Source organism: Caloenas nicobarica, chromosome 2 (genome assembly GCF_036013445.1).
Source record: "Caloenas nicobarica isolate bCalNic1 chromosome 2, bCalNic1.hap1, whole genome shotgun sequence".
NCBI classification, from domain to species: domain Eukaryota; kingdom Metazoa; phylum Chordata; class Aves; order Columbiformes; family Columbidae; genus Caloenas; species Caloenas nicobarica.
In genome coordinates, this window is record NC_088246.1 from 84,879,811 (window position 1) to 84,896,499 (window position 16,689).

Genomic DNA, 16,689 nt, shown 5'->3' on the forward strand with positions numbered 1-16,689 from the left:
TCACTGTTTTCTAATGTAGAATGAAACTAAAACATGTTGTGTTCACTTCTTAGTGTTTTAAACAGAATTAGTTTAGTTAGTCAGGAAATCTCTGTGCTCATTAAACTTCTTATTTTCACTTCTTTTACTTTTTGTTCAATATTGATCCGTTTGAGATTTTAACAGTGCAGCAAACAATGGAAAGTCATGCGTACAGATCTGCATTCTCAACAGACGTTTTATTGAATTGCTTTATTAAACATTAAAAATTTGTCTTCAGAGAGAAAACTTAAGTATTTCTCTTCAGCTTTTCTGTGATATAACTTTTCAAAAGTTTTATTGTAAACATATTTTAAAAAAAAAGAAAACCAAAGGAAGATACTTTGAAATAATACTATAATCTCATTTCTCAAATGAAATTGTCCTTATTTTTGATAACATAAAAAAGGCAAAGCTTACAGAGTGGTATTCAGAGCATACAGACATATTTTACAGCTCTGTATAAAGCATTCGCTAAGAAAACAGAATTCCCAATATGTAATCTCTAAACTGTAGTGGGAAATCAAGTGAAATGGCACTTGTACTCTGAATAAGCAGAGCCTCCACTTCGGAGAAAAAAAAGTCTTTTTTATTGCCTAACTGGCGTGTCAAAATGCTTTCATAGCAAACTTTTGAGTTTTCCTTGACAGGAACATTCACAGTAGGTTAGTGAAGAAACTATGGAAGGTATGCCTCTGGGTCAAATGTTCATATCTGTTCTGAGGTCTCCAGGGAAATTAGATCCTTATTTTTTGTATTAGATTGTTTTCTACAGAATTGTTAGCATTAAAAACAGCAAGGCAGCTGTAACGTATATTTTTTCATTTAAATCCTTCATTACACATAGCTCAACAGCAAAAAGTGAAGCTGCATCTGAATGGTACAAATATATTTGTAATTGTGATTTGCCTGTCATGTTGGTGAGCTGAATGATGCTAACTTTGGAAAGGAGTAATTGGAAGGTAAAGGTATCCTCTTTACGTTTTTTCTCACAAAGCATTCTGACTTGCAGCTTTCACAAGTTGCTTTTCCTCTGTGCTCAGCAAATCAGACAAGAGTTGAGGAAAAGGACAGTATATGTATCTTATGAGATGCTGAGCATGCTTGTGTAATAAAGTGAAAAAGTTAAACATCTGATGAGCTACATTGCACTGAATGAGAGGCTGGGTGAGGCATTGAGTTAAAACTTCTGATTCTAAATGTTCTTTCAGATGCAAAGAGAACACTTTGCCACTATTCAAGACCAAATTACTATTATCAGGTGTTTCCTAGGAGAGAGATACATTTGTATTAGAAAATCACTGTGGTGGAATTTATGGTATAATAGCATTCTGATCATACTAAAATGACCTGTCAGCTGCTTATGTGAGATATCGCCTTTCACTAGCCCAGTTTCTTTGTCCAATAACAACGAGCAGTGCAGCACTCAGATTATATCCTTATCTTTTAAAATAAGAAGAAAAAAAAGTCTCTGAAAAATGAGAGTACCATGAAATTTCAGTATTTTCTTCTGAAATAGCCAAAATGGGTTCAGTCATTCCAAAACCTATTGTTGGTAACTGTTTTCCTGGAAGCAGGCAAATCTATAGGTATAAATGTAGAGAAGTTGCACAGCACTCTGGGTAGCAAACTCTGCTAGGTGACTGACTGTATCTGTTGGATAGGTATGTTTTTGGTTCATGCAATTAAAGAGAATAAAATCAATGTATATCAGTAAACTTATTCATCTTTAATGATTGTGCAAGATTCCAACATAAAATAATGATGCTGTGAACAGAGGTAAAACAACAAATCAATGTGGACAGGATTTCACCCTTGAATAAAACAAGCTTAACTGGGAAACAGAAAGGTCACAGCCTTTCTACCTCAGGTTTGAAGTTGTTGCCAAACTGGACTACAGAAATATCTCATTACAGTATTTAGATAAGCTATAGAATAGGGGAAAAAAATGCATTTTCTGTTCTTTAAGTGACCTGATGTGGTTTGCAGGTACTCTTGTCTAAAAGTTTATATAGAAAATAAATATGACTGAATAGATTCTTAGAACATTTTAAGAAAATTACAATATCTTTAATTTGTTTAGCTTGCCACATAAACCCAAATACAGTAATTTAGTCAGTTTTACTGTTAGCTCCCGAATGACTATGAACAGACTACTAGCTCTAGCTTGACTGTATTGCAATATTTGACTTCAAATTCATCAAGGTATCCTTATATCTGCTGTGTGAATATATTTATCTATGAGTGTATGCATTTTGGCTATTCAGAGACCACGAGACACTATATTTAAGTATGCACACAGGTTTGCTATACCTTTAGCTATATCTCCAGTGGAGGTAAAAAAAGCAAGTTTTGGTGTTCAAGTTTGTATGGCACAAATGAATTAATACTTTCTCAAACAGTGAAGAATTGAAATTTGCAAAGATTATCATGCCTGCTTTGCTGTACTGGAAGTGAGACCCATGATTTTAGATATTTTTGTTCCCAGTGTACACTGAAGGTGTGCACAATAACAAACAGTCTTGTGCAATGGAAACTGATCTGTGAAGTTAAACAGCTGGAACTGAGGATCTAATGTGCACACCACATGGTTTTCGGAAGTCTTATTTCAGTCTAGTTCTTGTCTGGTCTCTGAGACCAAATACCCATTAGCAGTCAGAATAAATCAGGTGTGCTGTTAAAGCACATTTTCTGGTTTAGTTTCATCCAAAGGAATCTAGTGACTGTGCTCTGAAACTGTTCCATGAGGCAAATTGAATTACAATAAGGAGTAGAGATCAAAGGATTCAATTCAAAAGTACTCCTCACAACTATAATACAATGTGAAATTCAATACCCCAGAGTGGAGGTGATGTTAATTTGACTGAGAAGCCACTTTCAAATGTAGAATTCTGGGAGACCAGCCTGCTCTGTTATTATTATTCCCATATTTTAGTACTGGGCCAAAGGAGTCTGTAGAAAGCAGTGTCTGTAGAAGGATAAACAAGTGGGATGAAGACTGAACATTTATTAAGTTGCCAGTCTTTCATTTACTGATTTCTTACGTGAAGTGTTAGGCAGTGATAGCAGAAAAAAGATTAATCATTAAATGTCTTGAAAAATACAGTAAAATGTAAAATCACTTGTCTCTATTCTATCTGTGTAACAATCAGGAATTTTATTTCCTGCAAAGCGTTACTCGTGAGTTATCCCACTTAGTGACATGATAGAAAATATGATTTTATCATTCTAATGTTATTTATTAGCAGCATTTAAAAACTTGTCTTTTGAACTCCTTATCTTTCTAATTTGGATCCATCACTGGAATTCCAACACAGTTCTAGTTGTTATTTCATTTGCAGATCTTTAATGCCTCCAATAGCTAGGTTTTTTGGTTCCCTTGGTATCTTTTATGGATTTGGGGACATTTATGCAAATTATTTTAAATAAGTTTTCAACAGTAATTTGTATTGTGCATTAAGGTAATCCTGAAGTCCATAAACATGAGTTGTTTTGAAGTCAAAGCAGTATCCAAGTTTGGGGTCTCTATGTGTGAACAAGCATAAATATGCATGCTATGTAGTTAGTATTTGTGTTTGTATATATGTATATGATTATGTCGCATACACATATATAGAAAGAGAAGAAAGTTTTTTCAAATTAGTTTTCCTTAAAAATATAATAGGATAATGACGTATAGAGAAAATGTTATTAATCTATCTATTGCAGAATGTGAGGACTCTAGAGGCTTCAAAAATTCACCTAAAAATATTTATATTTGTCAGAAAATTATATTTCTTATCAATTATCTTTTATTTTTCCTGTATGTACAGGTACGTCTGTTCTACAGGTGACAGCCACAGATGCAGATGATCCTACATATGGAAACAGTGCCAGAGTAGTGTACAGTATTCTTCAGGGACAGCCATATTTCTCTGTTGACCCTAAAACAGGTGAGTATTTTATATTTCTGTCAGTGTGATTTGGCAAATATGTTGCAATTGACTAAATCTGGCAGATGAAATCCAATGTACAAAATGCAAGTGGATAGGATTTTTTTTTTAATTCCTGTTATATCCTACTCACTTTAACCCTATGAAATTTAGGAGCTGCTATGTTTTGCTGAGTACTAAAATGAGCCTACCATGTACAGCATTAATTCTGCATCATGCCATGATGTGAGCCATCCAGCCAAATTAGAATAGCACTTTATCATGTTTTCAAGCCTCTGTTTAGAAAGTGACTCAAGTGTGCCTAATACATTACGATTCTAAATACTTTGTTTTGCCTGAAGGATAGGCGTGGGAGAATTATTGAATCTGTACTTCAACACATATAGCATAATAAATTAATATAATTCTTGTATTTATAAAACTGCAGTATTGCCATTTCACTGAAAATTTATTCTATGATTCAAGAAATAGAATGAGCTGAAATATTTATGCGTAAACTCTATACATCACCCTCTCCTTTTTTTCCACAAAGTGTAAGTTCTGTATAATGAATCCAAATTAGTTTCTTTAAAGAGAGAAGAAATCTCTTTTGGGGATGTGGGTCGTTACGAGTTTTGGATTTTCTGAAGAGTATTATCTTAGATATTAACACGATGGTATTTTTTTGCTATGCATTTATCGTCCTTAATAATAAGGAAATAAAATTCAATAAAGTAGTTTTTTCATCTGAATTTTGTAAATGTTTTTCCCTATCTATAGCAGCTTTAAGAGTGAGGGGAAGAGTGAAATATAGTGAGCCCTACACTTAACTCTAGGGAAGAATAATGATTTTTAAAATATGCTGAAGTGATTTAAATGTAACGTAAATAGTTTTCATTGTAATTTTTTCATTTAAGTGCCTTTGCTTGTATACGTTAATCTCTGTGGAACTCAGAGGCATACACTTGCTTTATTACAAGAGAAATGTAATTATGCTGTGTCGGCTAGCTTTGAGGGTAGGCCTGCTTTGAGTAGGTGGCTGGATTTGATGATCCCCAGAAGTCTCTCTCAACCTAAATTACTCTATAAATTTATGAGGTCGCATGAGAAAGGCCTGAGAGTGGAAAGCCTGACAGGACCATGTTAGAGGACTATATAAGGTTCTGCAAGGCAAACCTGATGCAGGCCTGTTGGTACATACTGTGTTTCAGGAATGACCACTAGCACACACCTTACCCAGCTATGTGTGAGTGCAGTTTGTCAGAGCACTGACCTGGTATAGGGTAAAACCACTCTGGGGTACATGTTAACAACTAGGAGTTATGGAAAATCAGTGATATGGTGCTCGGGCTCTCTTTGCCCTTGTTTTACACAAGAATAGAACCCTAGTCTACATTTCTACTTCTGTTTTGGCACTCTGAGGCTATGGCTTACATTTTTTTGTTTCTATTATGGTGTGGAACTTGTATTCTAGAGCTGCTATTCAGTCAGCAAGAATTATAATTGATGTTCTCAGTATCGGGTCTGTATCACAAAAGAAAACAGCATTATTATATCACTGTATGTTATAATAAAAGCAGATGGGAGTGCATTTTCACTCCCCAAGCCTTAGGCTTTGACAGGGATTTAATAACACTTTATTAACTTAAACTATTTTTAATATGTGTATAGAATATGAAAGTGATTCTGATACCTTAGTCTATTGAAATAGCAAAAGAATAAATAACTTATGAATTAAATAGGCAGTGAAACAATGAAAAAACTGGAGAAAGCTTTTTGATTTGATAAACTGTCTTTTTATAATTCCAGAAGAGCAATTAATTTAATTTGGCAGGATATAATGGCAAGAAGTAGAATATTGGAAATGATGGGAAAGTCTTGAAGAATAGAGTGTTTCACTATGAAATTTCACTTTGAATTTCCGGATTTTAAGACACTAATTTTCAAAAAATGTCACTCTGCAGAATTTGCAAGCATTTATGTGACCTATTTTTCCTAAGGCTTGAATTGTTCAGTTCCATCTCAACTGTATTTTATCTGGACGTTTTCTGAATGTACACTGACAGGCACAAACTTCCTTTACAAGAAAGAAGAGCCAAAACAGGGAAAAAGAGAAAGGTCCTAGTATTCATGACCGAATGTAATGTTTGTGAAACCTAAGGATATTTTATGGCTATCAGTAAAGCTTCTTGGAGCCATCAGATGCAGATATCAAGCTGTTCATAGCACTAGTGTGAATACTCATCTGCTTTTAGCTTATTGCTGCCTAAACTTGGGTTTAAACAATGTACTATCTGAAGACAAAATTATGGATTTTTAGGAGCTTAGTTTAGAATAGTTTAAATAAGAGTCTAGAATTCATACATCTAGAATGTAACAGTGGGCCAGCACCAAATTAGAAACTTCAAAATACTAATAATTAAAAAAAAGCTCTTTTTTCAGCAGAACAACATCTTTTTTCACTTATCTGATAAAAAACTTGTCTCTACTCACCAAAAGGAGGGCAGAGGTGCAGCGCTGGGAAAGTAACTCCCTTGCCCTAATAGAAACTCAAGCCTGGGCTTGTTCCAGAGCTGTCCTAGGAGAACCTCAGCCCCATGGGCCAAGTCTGAAACCCATCATGAGAAGTCAACAGGAGATGTTCTGGTTATCCTTCATGCTGATGGAGCTACTGCCTACAGAGGAACAGATACAGCGAAGGGCGTTATGATATTGGACTGGATCTATTCTCAGATGTTTAGAGAAGGAACCACAGCTAGGAAAAGGGAGGAATTGAGATGAATTAGGGAGGAAAAATCAAGGAAAAATATAGGGATAAGTGTATAAAAAGGGGCCAGTCGTGTAAACAGGCTCTTGCTCAGTACAATTGTCTAGTCATGCCCTGTGCTTCATCAGCACAGTCTGTCTTGTATCTTCTTACACTCAACTTTTAAATATTTTCCTGAGTAAAGGGACCCTCTGTCTGTATGCTTGTCTGTATGGAGTTTTAAGTACCAGCAAGTGGAGCTGTGTCACAAGTCAGAGGGTCCCATGTGTCTGTGGTACCAGCAAACTGTTGAGTATAGAATGTGTGCGTATTGCCTAGGCATGAATGTCAGTGTGGGATCACTACTGAGTGTCAGACTGGAGTAGCCAGTGAATTGGATGAGTGGCTTGGGTGTCAGGTGTCCATGTGTCCAAAAGTCTGGATACTGGAGAGACCAGAGGGTTCAAGAGTCAGCTGTTGTAGGGGCCCAGAGGTCCAGACTGACTGCGGAAGTGACTGTATGGTCTGCAGGTTGACTGAGAGGCCTGTTTGCATCTATGTGTCTCTGTGCATGTGGTAAGGGGAGACCAGGGAGCCAGGACCTAGCTCCTGGATAGCCTGGGCGTCAAAGCCAGCTGCTGAGAGACCATAATGTGTATGTGGATGTGTGTCACAGTTTAACCCCAGATAGCAATCAAAACCACGATAGCTGCTTGTTCATTCCTCACCTCCCCCCGCCCTCTCACCCAAGTAGGGGAGAGACTCAAAAGGACAGGGTGAAACTTGTGGATTGAGATGAAAACAATTTAATGAAATAACAAAATAATACTAATATACTAGTACTACTATATATAAAATTCAAAAAAAAAAATGAAGTGATACTCAATACAATTCCTCACAAATTCCATCCATGCTGAGCAGCCAGTCCAGGAAGAGATCACCCTGGTCCTGAACAGCCAATCCCAGGGAAAGAGAACAAAAGGGAGAAAAAGGCAGGAAGACCTAGAAGCCAACTGCAAAATGGCAGAATGGCAAAGGCTGAACTAAAGGAACTCCTGAACAGAACTCAACCAGAACCAAGCTGAGCTGGAATGGATCTGACCAAACTGGAAAACCCAGCTCACATTAAATAGGAAACATGGTGCTAATGGCATGGAGTATTCTTACTGAGCAACCTGGATGTCAGTCAAGGTTTGCCCCATCTATGCCCCCTTTCCTAGCTGCCTCAAACCTGCAGATAGAAACTCCAGAAAGACCTTGCTCTCCCAGACAATAGCTAAGATAACAGTAAGTTCTTACATTCTCTTCGTTCTGACTTAAAAACACTGGAAAGTTACTTAAGAAAAACATTAATTGTATCCCAGAGTGTTACCTTATTGTTCTCAAAATAAATCCAAACAATGACCATGCTAGCTATGAAAAAGAAGAGTTTCTAACTGCATGAAGAAAATTAACTTGATTTCAGTTAAACCAGCATGAGATGTTGGTGGACATGTGAGGTAACTGGGAGGCCAGAAGGTCCAGGACCAGTTACTGGATACTCTTAGTGTCAAAGACCCATTTCTGGGGGATCCATAGCGTGCTGGGGTGGATGGGGATGTGTGAGTGTGTCCAGGATTAAAAGGAGATCTCTACTAGCAGCTGGAGAGGAACTGTAGGCCTCAGGCTTATGTGTTCATGTGCCAGCAAGTGGGCAGACTGGGGATCCAGGTGCCAGCTACTGGATAGACCGAGTGTCTAAGGCAAGTAACAGGAGGGATCCATGTTGTGTACATGTGTGCATTTCCAACTAAACAGTCCTTCCTCTTGATCAGCTGGACAGGGATGAGTCTGTTCCATTTGTGTTTGAGTGTTTAGTGTTACTACTAATGTGTCACTTGCTACATGTGCTGCGTGCCTCTGGGAACACACACTCGGCCTCACTACTGCTTCTAAATCACAGATTAAAAAGAGAGGTGCAGCTACCTCACCTCCATCAGGCTTGATTCAGATTTGACAACTCCTAAGAATCTTTAGTTTTTCAGGTGACTGCCTCTAGGGCCTTTGTTCTGTTTTTCTCCTGGGAAGGAAGAATCGTAAACTGTGTGTGTAGAAATTTGCTGCAATTATATTGTTAGGACTTTGCATATCAGAACTACTGTCCATGTATAATATAAAATACATGATTGTTAAAATCCTTTGAATTTGATAGCTTTCTAGGAAATGTTTTGTATTTGTCTTTATTAATTACTTTTAAAAATTAGCTATGGGATGTAATAGTAATTAGCTATGTAATTAGTAATTAGCTGTGGTAGCCTGTGCTGGTTCCTGTTTGCTGTCTTCCCCAATGTCAGCAAAATATTTTGCTGAATTTTTATAAATAAATATGTGTTAATAATTCTGATGAGAGGGAAAAAGTCAATGTCTAGATCCTAGGTGTATTTGGAAAGACTATGTGTGTAGGATTATATGATTTTTCAAATGAAAATTTTCAGGGAAGCCCAGAGAACATGAGTCACTTTTCCTTTTAGAGTGCCATTATCCTCACTGTAAAAATAAAATAAAATTTTAAAAGTTAGCAGTGAAGAGTAGAGCAAATAATTTATTAATACACTCAGTATTTTAATATGGTTTCCTCTCTTCCTGCTCTCCTTCCTTCCCCTGTAGAACTCTGAACATCTTTTGAAATGACCAAATGCACATGAAAACTTTTCTTGGGAGTTTGAGTTACAAATTTAATACCCCACCTTTCCAAAATCATGAGGTCTTTTGTTCCATGAACTTGATGTAGGATCTATCCCTCCTTGTTCTTTGCTTGTGTTCTTTGCTTATCAAACAGCAACAGTCAGCATTTAACATTTGACTGGTAACCCAACCCCAGAAGATCATTTTTTCTTGCGAAACCTCAAGTTAGACTGTGTGCTTTTTCTAACAGCTGTAGCATCCCACTTTCATTTGCCACGTGCTTTGGTAATGAAAATGAACCCTGTAGTCCAATTCTACTGCTTACCTAGTAAACCCATATCTGGAGGATGTTAGCTACACACAGCTCTTCCCAGATGCATCAGTCTTTCTGAACAGAAGATATAGAGTGAATTAATCTATGGGTTATTTGCCCTTTCAAATCAGCAGTTCTGATTGTGTGATAAAATAGGAAATAAAAACCTCATACATTGCAGTGTTGAATTGAAATGTAGACATTGGTGGTGTGAGAAACACATTTGTCATTGAATTGAATGACTGTGAAAAAAAGATTAGCTACTTGTATTTATAATGATCAGCTGTTACAGCAGTAGTATTAAGAAGTTCTTAATTATGTATCGACTTGTTTCCTTTTTTTTACTTGAAGACATTATAACTTAAAAAAATATGTATGCCTTTTTATGAGAGAACATCACTGCAAATTAGTGTAGACTTATTATGGAGTGTGAGAAGAGTGTCAACCTCCCTCTGCTTTCTGTCTTCACAATAATATGAACAATGGCTTCAAGCATCCCTATAAGAAGTTATTTATTCACTACTTATCTAGTTTAGATCCTGACCAAGAGCACAACACAAATAACAAACATAGTCAATGGCTGAATAGATCCTTCCAAATATAGAGATGTGCCTCATGAACACCAAATGAGAAATACCCGAAGTTCAAGAATTTTGTCATGATCTTTAACTATTATACTTCTCCTTTTCTAGAAGTTCTTGGCCATAGTTCATATGGGAATCACAAATTTTGAGGCATTATGATATGAAGAGTGTATTCTTAAGGCTGCATATGTATTCCTCTGAGAAACGAGAAGAAAATATTGATTGTTTATGAAGTTATTCACAGATTTGATACTGCTAAATAAACACTAATACCTTGGGAAAAAAGTCATTAATTAATTAAATCTGTTAAAATGAAATTCTTTTGATACTGAAGTAATAAGTATAGATTTAATGGATTAGGGTCTACCTCATTTTCTTATTTTTGAGAAAATGTCTTAAATTGTCAGGGAGAGAAATTGCACAGACTTTCCAGTGGAAAAAGGAAGAGCATCCTTTGCATGCTTTAGTAGAACAGTCTGTCATGGTATCCCAGAGAAGAATCTCTTGTGCTAACTGGAGTAATGCTAAGGCATTTCATGACTCTATGTCTCTGCCACACATAGGAAATCACAGTATTTAATAAAACCATTTCAGAAATCAAATTCTGCCACATACTTGAATGAATATCCTTATTTTTGATATTAAGAATTCTTACCTTTTTTAGTTGAAATATCTTTTTAGTGTCATCTGTTTAAAACAAGCATATTTGCTGGGGCTAATGGCCTTCTGCTGATAGGCAGGTTGGTTCATATTAGAATGCTAACTGTGCTAACTGAAACTGGAGAGTCCTGTGTTTTGCTTCATGGTGAGGGGCTCCAATATCATTTTAAGAAACTCATGGGGCTATAGAAGTATCTTAGATAAATAGAATGCTTCTACTCTAAAGGAAAACTTTATGATGTCCCCCTAACTCCACAACTAAGACACCACAGCCGAAGCTCAGGTTCCAGGAGCCGTCTTAAAGTAAACTTAATGTCTTCTACCACTGTTTTTACACATGGGCTCTTAAAATGTTCTTGCTCAATAATTAAATCTTATAAAAAACCAGTAATGGCAATTGCATTAATCATAAAATTTTGCTAATGACACATTCTGTTCGAGATAGGTAAGGAAATATCTACGATGAATCTTCAAAATCTCACTTGTGCTTGTGTTGCAGACCGCTTACTTATAGCTGCTAGTAAAAACTCAAACTTAATTATATGTGATTGCTTTCTATTTAGTATCAAGATGAGGTCACAGTGAAGAATCAGTCTGAAAGCTGAGTTATTTTTATTGGTGATGCATATTGTTAGCAGTGTGTAGGATTAAAATAAATTTATTTTGTGCATGGGTACTGTAATTTTGTCTTGAATTTGTAAGAACCGTATTCCATATTCAGGTTTTCATATGTTTATTTTTCCTCAATGAATTTCTGAAATGTTGTAATAGAAATTACATCTCTAGCATATGTCGTTGCCAAAGTCTACAGGTTGTTGTCGAGAGAATCAATTGAAATTCAAACTCAAAACTGAAAGTCTTACCTCATTCTTCTAATTCTGCCAGGTACTGTACAATGCATTCCTTCATTCCTGAAGAAATACGTGTTCCATCTAAAAATATTGTCATGAACATTTGTTTGATTGTGTCATCTGACAGCTCTCAGCTAAGAGGAATGTAAATATTATAATGTCCTTTGCTTTGAATTTTAAGAAAATATTGGATTTTCTACACCTACAGTTTTCACACTTTTAAGATAAATCTGAACAATGGACTCAATTCTCACAGCTTTCTTGTGTGTTCAAAATATTTATATACTATTACAGTCTTCCCTAGAATTATTCAAAGGCCATCAGACAGATGGGCAGTGAGATATGAGCAGCTGAACAATCCACTGCTTCTTTTAATTTTCTAAGGGCTGTTTTGGTACAGTTGGGGATTTTATGAAGGTATTGGCACAACTGAAACCTTGTTGTTTAGGCCTTGTTTTCCACTAGCATGGAAACTGCAAAGAAGGGTCATTGCTAATCAGAAGTGTACAAAGGAGAGAAGCAAAATGGTGTGCTGGAGATGCACAATAAGGGTGATACCAAAGCAGCAGCACTGCTTCAGAGTGAAGGTCTCTACAACCCAGTGCAGTGCTTCTTACAGTGACTTATATTCACCAGGCCACCCTCTTACCTGTATATCCTGATTCAATTTTTGCAATCTACCCTCAGGAGGTGTTGTGGTCTGCCTGCTGGAGCAAGACTTTGGGGAGAAGAAGCTGGATCAATCGCTCATCAGGACTGGGGTTCTGGCACAGTCCTTTCTTTACTGGTTGTCTACAACCACTACTGCTTCCAGCATCAACCATATAGTTTAAAAGGATAGTCATAGGAGGCAGAAAAGCAAGGGCAAGATTGCTTGATGTTCTAACTTTGTTTTCCCTCTCCTGTGAGATAAACCATGTGTATTGGAGATTGATTTCAGAAATAGAGAAGAAAGTGTTGTGCGGTTGTGGTTGTTCTGCTATTGTTTGTTTCTGTGTTCGTTATTCTTTCATCGTCTGGTGTTGTGAACAACTACTATGGACAATCTGTGTTGTCCAGCCACAATTTATTAAAAAAAAAAAAAAAAAAAGCACACGCTTCTGTAAATGCCACTAGGCAATTGGCAGGGGGACGGATTAGACTGAGAAAACTCATGGTTGAGATAAAGACAGTTTAATAGGTAAAGCAAAAGCCACGCATGCAAGCAAAGCAAAACAAGGAATTCATTCACTACTTCCCACTGGCAGGCAGGCGTTCAGCCATCTCCAGGAAAGCCAAGCTCTATCATATATAATGGCTGCTTGGGAAGCTGTAACTCCAAACGTCCCCACCCCCCATTTCTTCCCCCAGCTTTTACTGTAACTCTGAACACCCCAGCCTTCTTCCCCCAGCTTTTATTGCTGACTGTGATGCTGTATGATGTGGGATGACCCTTGGGTCAGCTGGGGCCAGCTGTCTCAGCTGTGTTCCCTCTCAAATTATTGTGCACCCAGCCTACTTGTTGGTGGGGCAGCATGAGAAGCAGAAGAGGCCTTGACTTTGTGTAAGACCTGCTCAGCAATAACTAGAGCATCCCTATGTTTTCAACCTTATTTTGGTCACAAATCAAAACCACAGCACCATACTGGTTACTCTGAAGAAAATGAACTCTATCCCAGCCAAGACCAGTACACTGGTGAAGCTCTATGTTTATTTGTTCAAACAGATTTAAAGTCCTGATGTGAAAGCAGCAAGTCATACGTGATCATACAGTCTGGACTCTGCAGCCACATCCTGCATAGTCTTTCTCTTAGGTGTAAAATTGCTATTTGCTCACCATTTCCAGGTTTCGCTTTTACCTTGTATGGGACATTGGAAAAGGTTCTTCATCTTAATGTTAATTAAGCTTGGTTTTCCGTACTTCTAGAGATTTAACATCTTTTCAGATGTACTGAGGACAGTAAAGATCCTTCTGTTTTCTGAAGGTCTAAAATATTGCACTGTGTCTATTACAAAAGTTAAATATTTGGTGTGAGAAAAGCATTCCATTGCAGGTGTCTGTAAAATGTCCATTTTCCCAGAATAGGATTACTTCTATGAGCAGGTGTTACTTTCTGTGTCTTTGAACTTTTCACAAGAGATATATGAAGCGTTAATTGTAAGTTCTTTGTTTTTAAACAAGCAAGGCTAACATTCCATCCTAAGTGTGGAAATTGTAGGTGTGATAAAATGTGTTTAACTTCAGGGAAAGGGATGAATAAGATCTCACCCTAAAGCCACAAATACATTACTGTAATTTTTAGTTCAACTGGGATGAGAGCCCGGACACTGACTCAGAAGATTAATGCACTAGACTCTTTAAAGACTATGCCCCTAAGGGCCAGTCCACATGTTAGCAATACTTTTACAGATCTGTCTTTATTGCTGTGGAATTAAGCAGTGACTTTACTGCCTTTAATTGTGCTATCAGGTGTCCTTTTCTCTAGACAATAAGTAACTGTTGGCATCTCTAGTTCTACAAGACAGAATTACTAGAACATTGAATCTTTGGTTTTCTGTTGGTTTGGGGTTTCGTTTGTTTGTTTGTTTGTTTTCCCTTCAATTTTTGGCTTGGGGACTGAAATGAAGATATAGAGCAAAGCATTAAGTTGAACTTTGTAGAGGTGCCCTAATTCATACACAGCTCTGCTTCTTGATCCACATTCCCTTTTCCAATTTAATTTTCCCTTTCACAAGCTGTTGTGGGTACCGGTACTACTGAGGACAATAATTTCAGAAATGCAGGTAGAGGATGGCAATGAAACTTTGCAGTGGCAGTGAAAATGAGAGGGAGCAATACTGAGGTACTATTCCAGAAGCTATGTTATTTGCCACTTTGGATGCCTGCTTATGGTTGGAGGCACACTGTTTATATATTTATTAAATGGCTTAAATTCTTGTGTCTCCATTTAATGAATTTTTTACAAATATATTGTGTTAATAATGCAATTGCTTTAATAATAAGTTTGAGTAAGTTCCATTTTTGTCTTTCATATTTTGAGAAATTGCATTTAATTTACACTAGAGGCAGGAAAAAGACCAGTAGTGCTAGACTTCTGAAAAGGAAATTAGGCATATAGAATTGATTGAGCATGCTGTTTCCTTTAATAGTTGCATATAGATACAGAAAATGCTCAGAATTAATGCATAATCTCCATAATCTACATTAGATCAATAAATATGCATGCACCTGGTTTCCTATCATTCTTCATCTTTTAGAACAATGCATACATTTTCAGCTACAACCTGAGTGGAAGTGACTGATAACATCTTAAATTGTATAATAAACCATACAGAACAACCACCCTATCATGGTGATGATGCTTTCCCAAGGATTATGTACAAAGACAATGCTTCTTAAGAAATATTGTCCAGCAAAAAAACAAACTAAGAAAAAAACACAAGCTTTATAAAGTTAACACAAGCTCCATATCTATTGATCATCTGCTTAAAACAAAAACAAAAACAAAAACAAAAAACCACCAAAAAACCAAAACAAAACACAAACCAAACCAAACAAAAAAACCCCCAACGAGCACAAGGTATTTATGAACCAATTTTACACCAGTTTTAAAATATGATAACAATAGAGATGACATTCAGGGAACCTCTTTAATTCCGTTCTTATCAGAATAGGAACACAAAACAAACCAAAACCCTACCTCCAGAAACCACCAACAAACTTGTGTTCTATCCAGGAAATTTGACTTTTACCAGCTGTATATCAGCATTTGTCCTGCTTTCAATATTTGACTTTGCAGCCTTCACACCAACACTGCTTGTGTGAATGGGGAACACAAAGCCTGACAATAAGGTTTCCATCTTTTCTGAACTTGCCCAGTGTGTGTTTTCATTCCCTTGCTGACTTTATCAAGACCAAGAGCAGCAGAAGAAGCAGTACAGTGGGCTTTGTCTGGTCTTTAAGACTGCAGTTAGGCTCTGATCAAACACAGTAACCAGCAAATTTACCTCATGTCTTTGTAACTGTCTTTATGATTTGCCTGCATATTTGTAAATTTAAAATTTAGGAGACACTATAACCAGACTTCCTGAGACTCTGTAACTTCACTTCCAAGATAGGATACTGTTCAATACTATTTTCTTTTTATTTATCTTTGCTTATACATGTACTCCGTGACTTAATTGGTGAATGATAGTAGGAGTTATGTCTTCTGGGAGTGATATTAATGAGCATTTGTCCACCACCATATCTGAACTGGAAAGTTTACATGATAAAGCACGCAGATACATTATCAGAGGCTCTGTATTTGCTCTACCCAAATTTCCATGTAGACTTGCCATTCTGCTTGTTAGAGTCCAGAGTCTGCTAACAGGACTGCTTCCACTCTGCCCATGGCCCAGGACCCCATGTCAGCACCCCAGGGCCATCAGCCCCTGCCCCAGCAACACTGCATCAGGGCAGTTCCCTACAGCCCTGCCCTGCCTGGCCATGGCCCTGCCAAGCCAGGTCCCTGTCCCCAAGGATGTGGCTGATGCTCAAGGCTGGGGCTGCCCTGCTGCTGCCTGGCTCGCCTGCTCCTGACTGGGGAGATGGGACAGGTCCTGGCTGCCTGGCCCAGCTGTCACCCCTCTGGGGAGCCCCCAGCATCTGGCCCCAGGGAGCTGCCACCGGCTCCGGTGCCTTGGTGCTGTTGCAAATGTTGTTGTCGACAAAGGTCAGTCTGCAAGACGGATGGTTTTTTTCACATTTTTAAGCCCATGAGTAAAATCCATCCCTTGGGCAAAAGAAGGTTTTTAAATTCGCAGCCAGTAACATCACTTATGCAGTATTTTAAAAAAATAGATAAAGCTTCTGTCATTGAAAACTATCACACTAGAAGAGGAAGAAGCAGAGCTCTGTTTGCTACACATTGCAGATGAGTGCAGCCCAGTCTAGCGTTTTTAATTTAGGTCCCCAAGGAAG

At 37.4% G+C, this 16,689-nt stretch overlaps 1 protein-coding gene across 4 annotated transcripts in view; it reads left to right on the plus strand.

Moving 5' to 3' along the window:
• CDH18 (cadherin 18) overlaps positions 1–16,689 on the plus strand; it is a 166,436-nt gene that overhangs the window by 38,836 nt on the left and 110,911 nt on the right. For 3 of the 4 annotated variants that reach the window (XM_065630181.1, XM_065630180.1, XM_065630182.1), the window contains exon 3: positions 3,831–3,950. The exons of the other annotated variant lie outside the window; for it this stretch is intronic. In XM_065630181.1, coding sequence (XP_065486253.1) covers positions 3,831–3,950 — 120 coding nt within the window. The remainder of the gene's footprint in view (positions 1–3,830; positions 3,951–16,689) is intronic. 4 annotated transcript variants of the gene reach the window in all.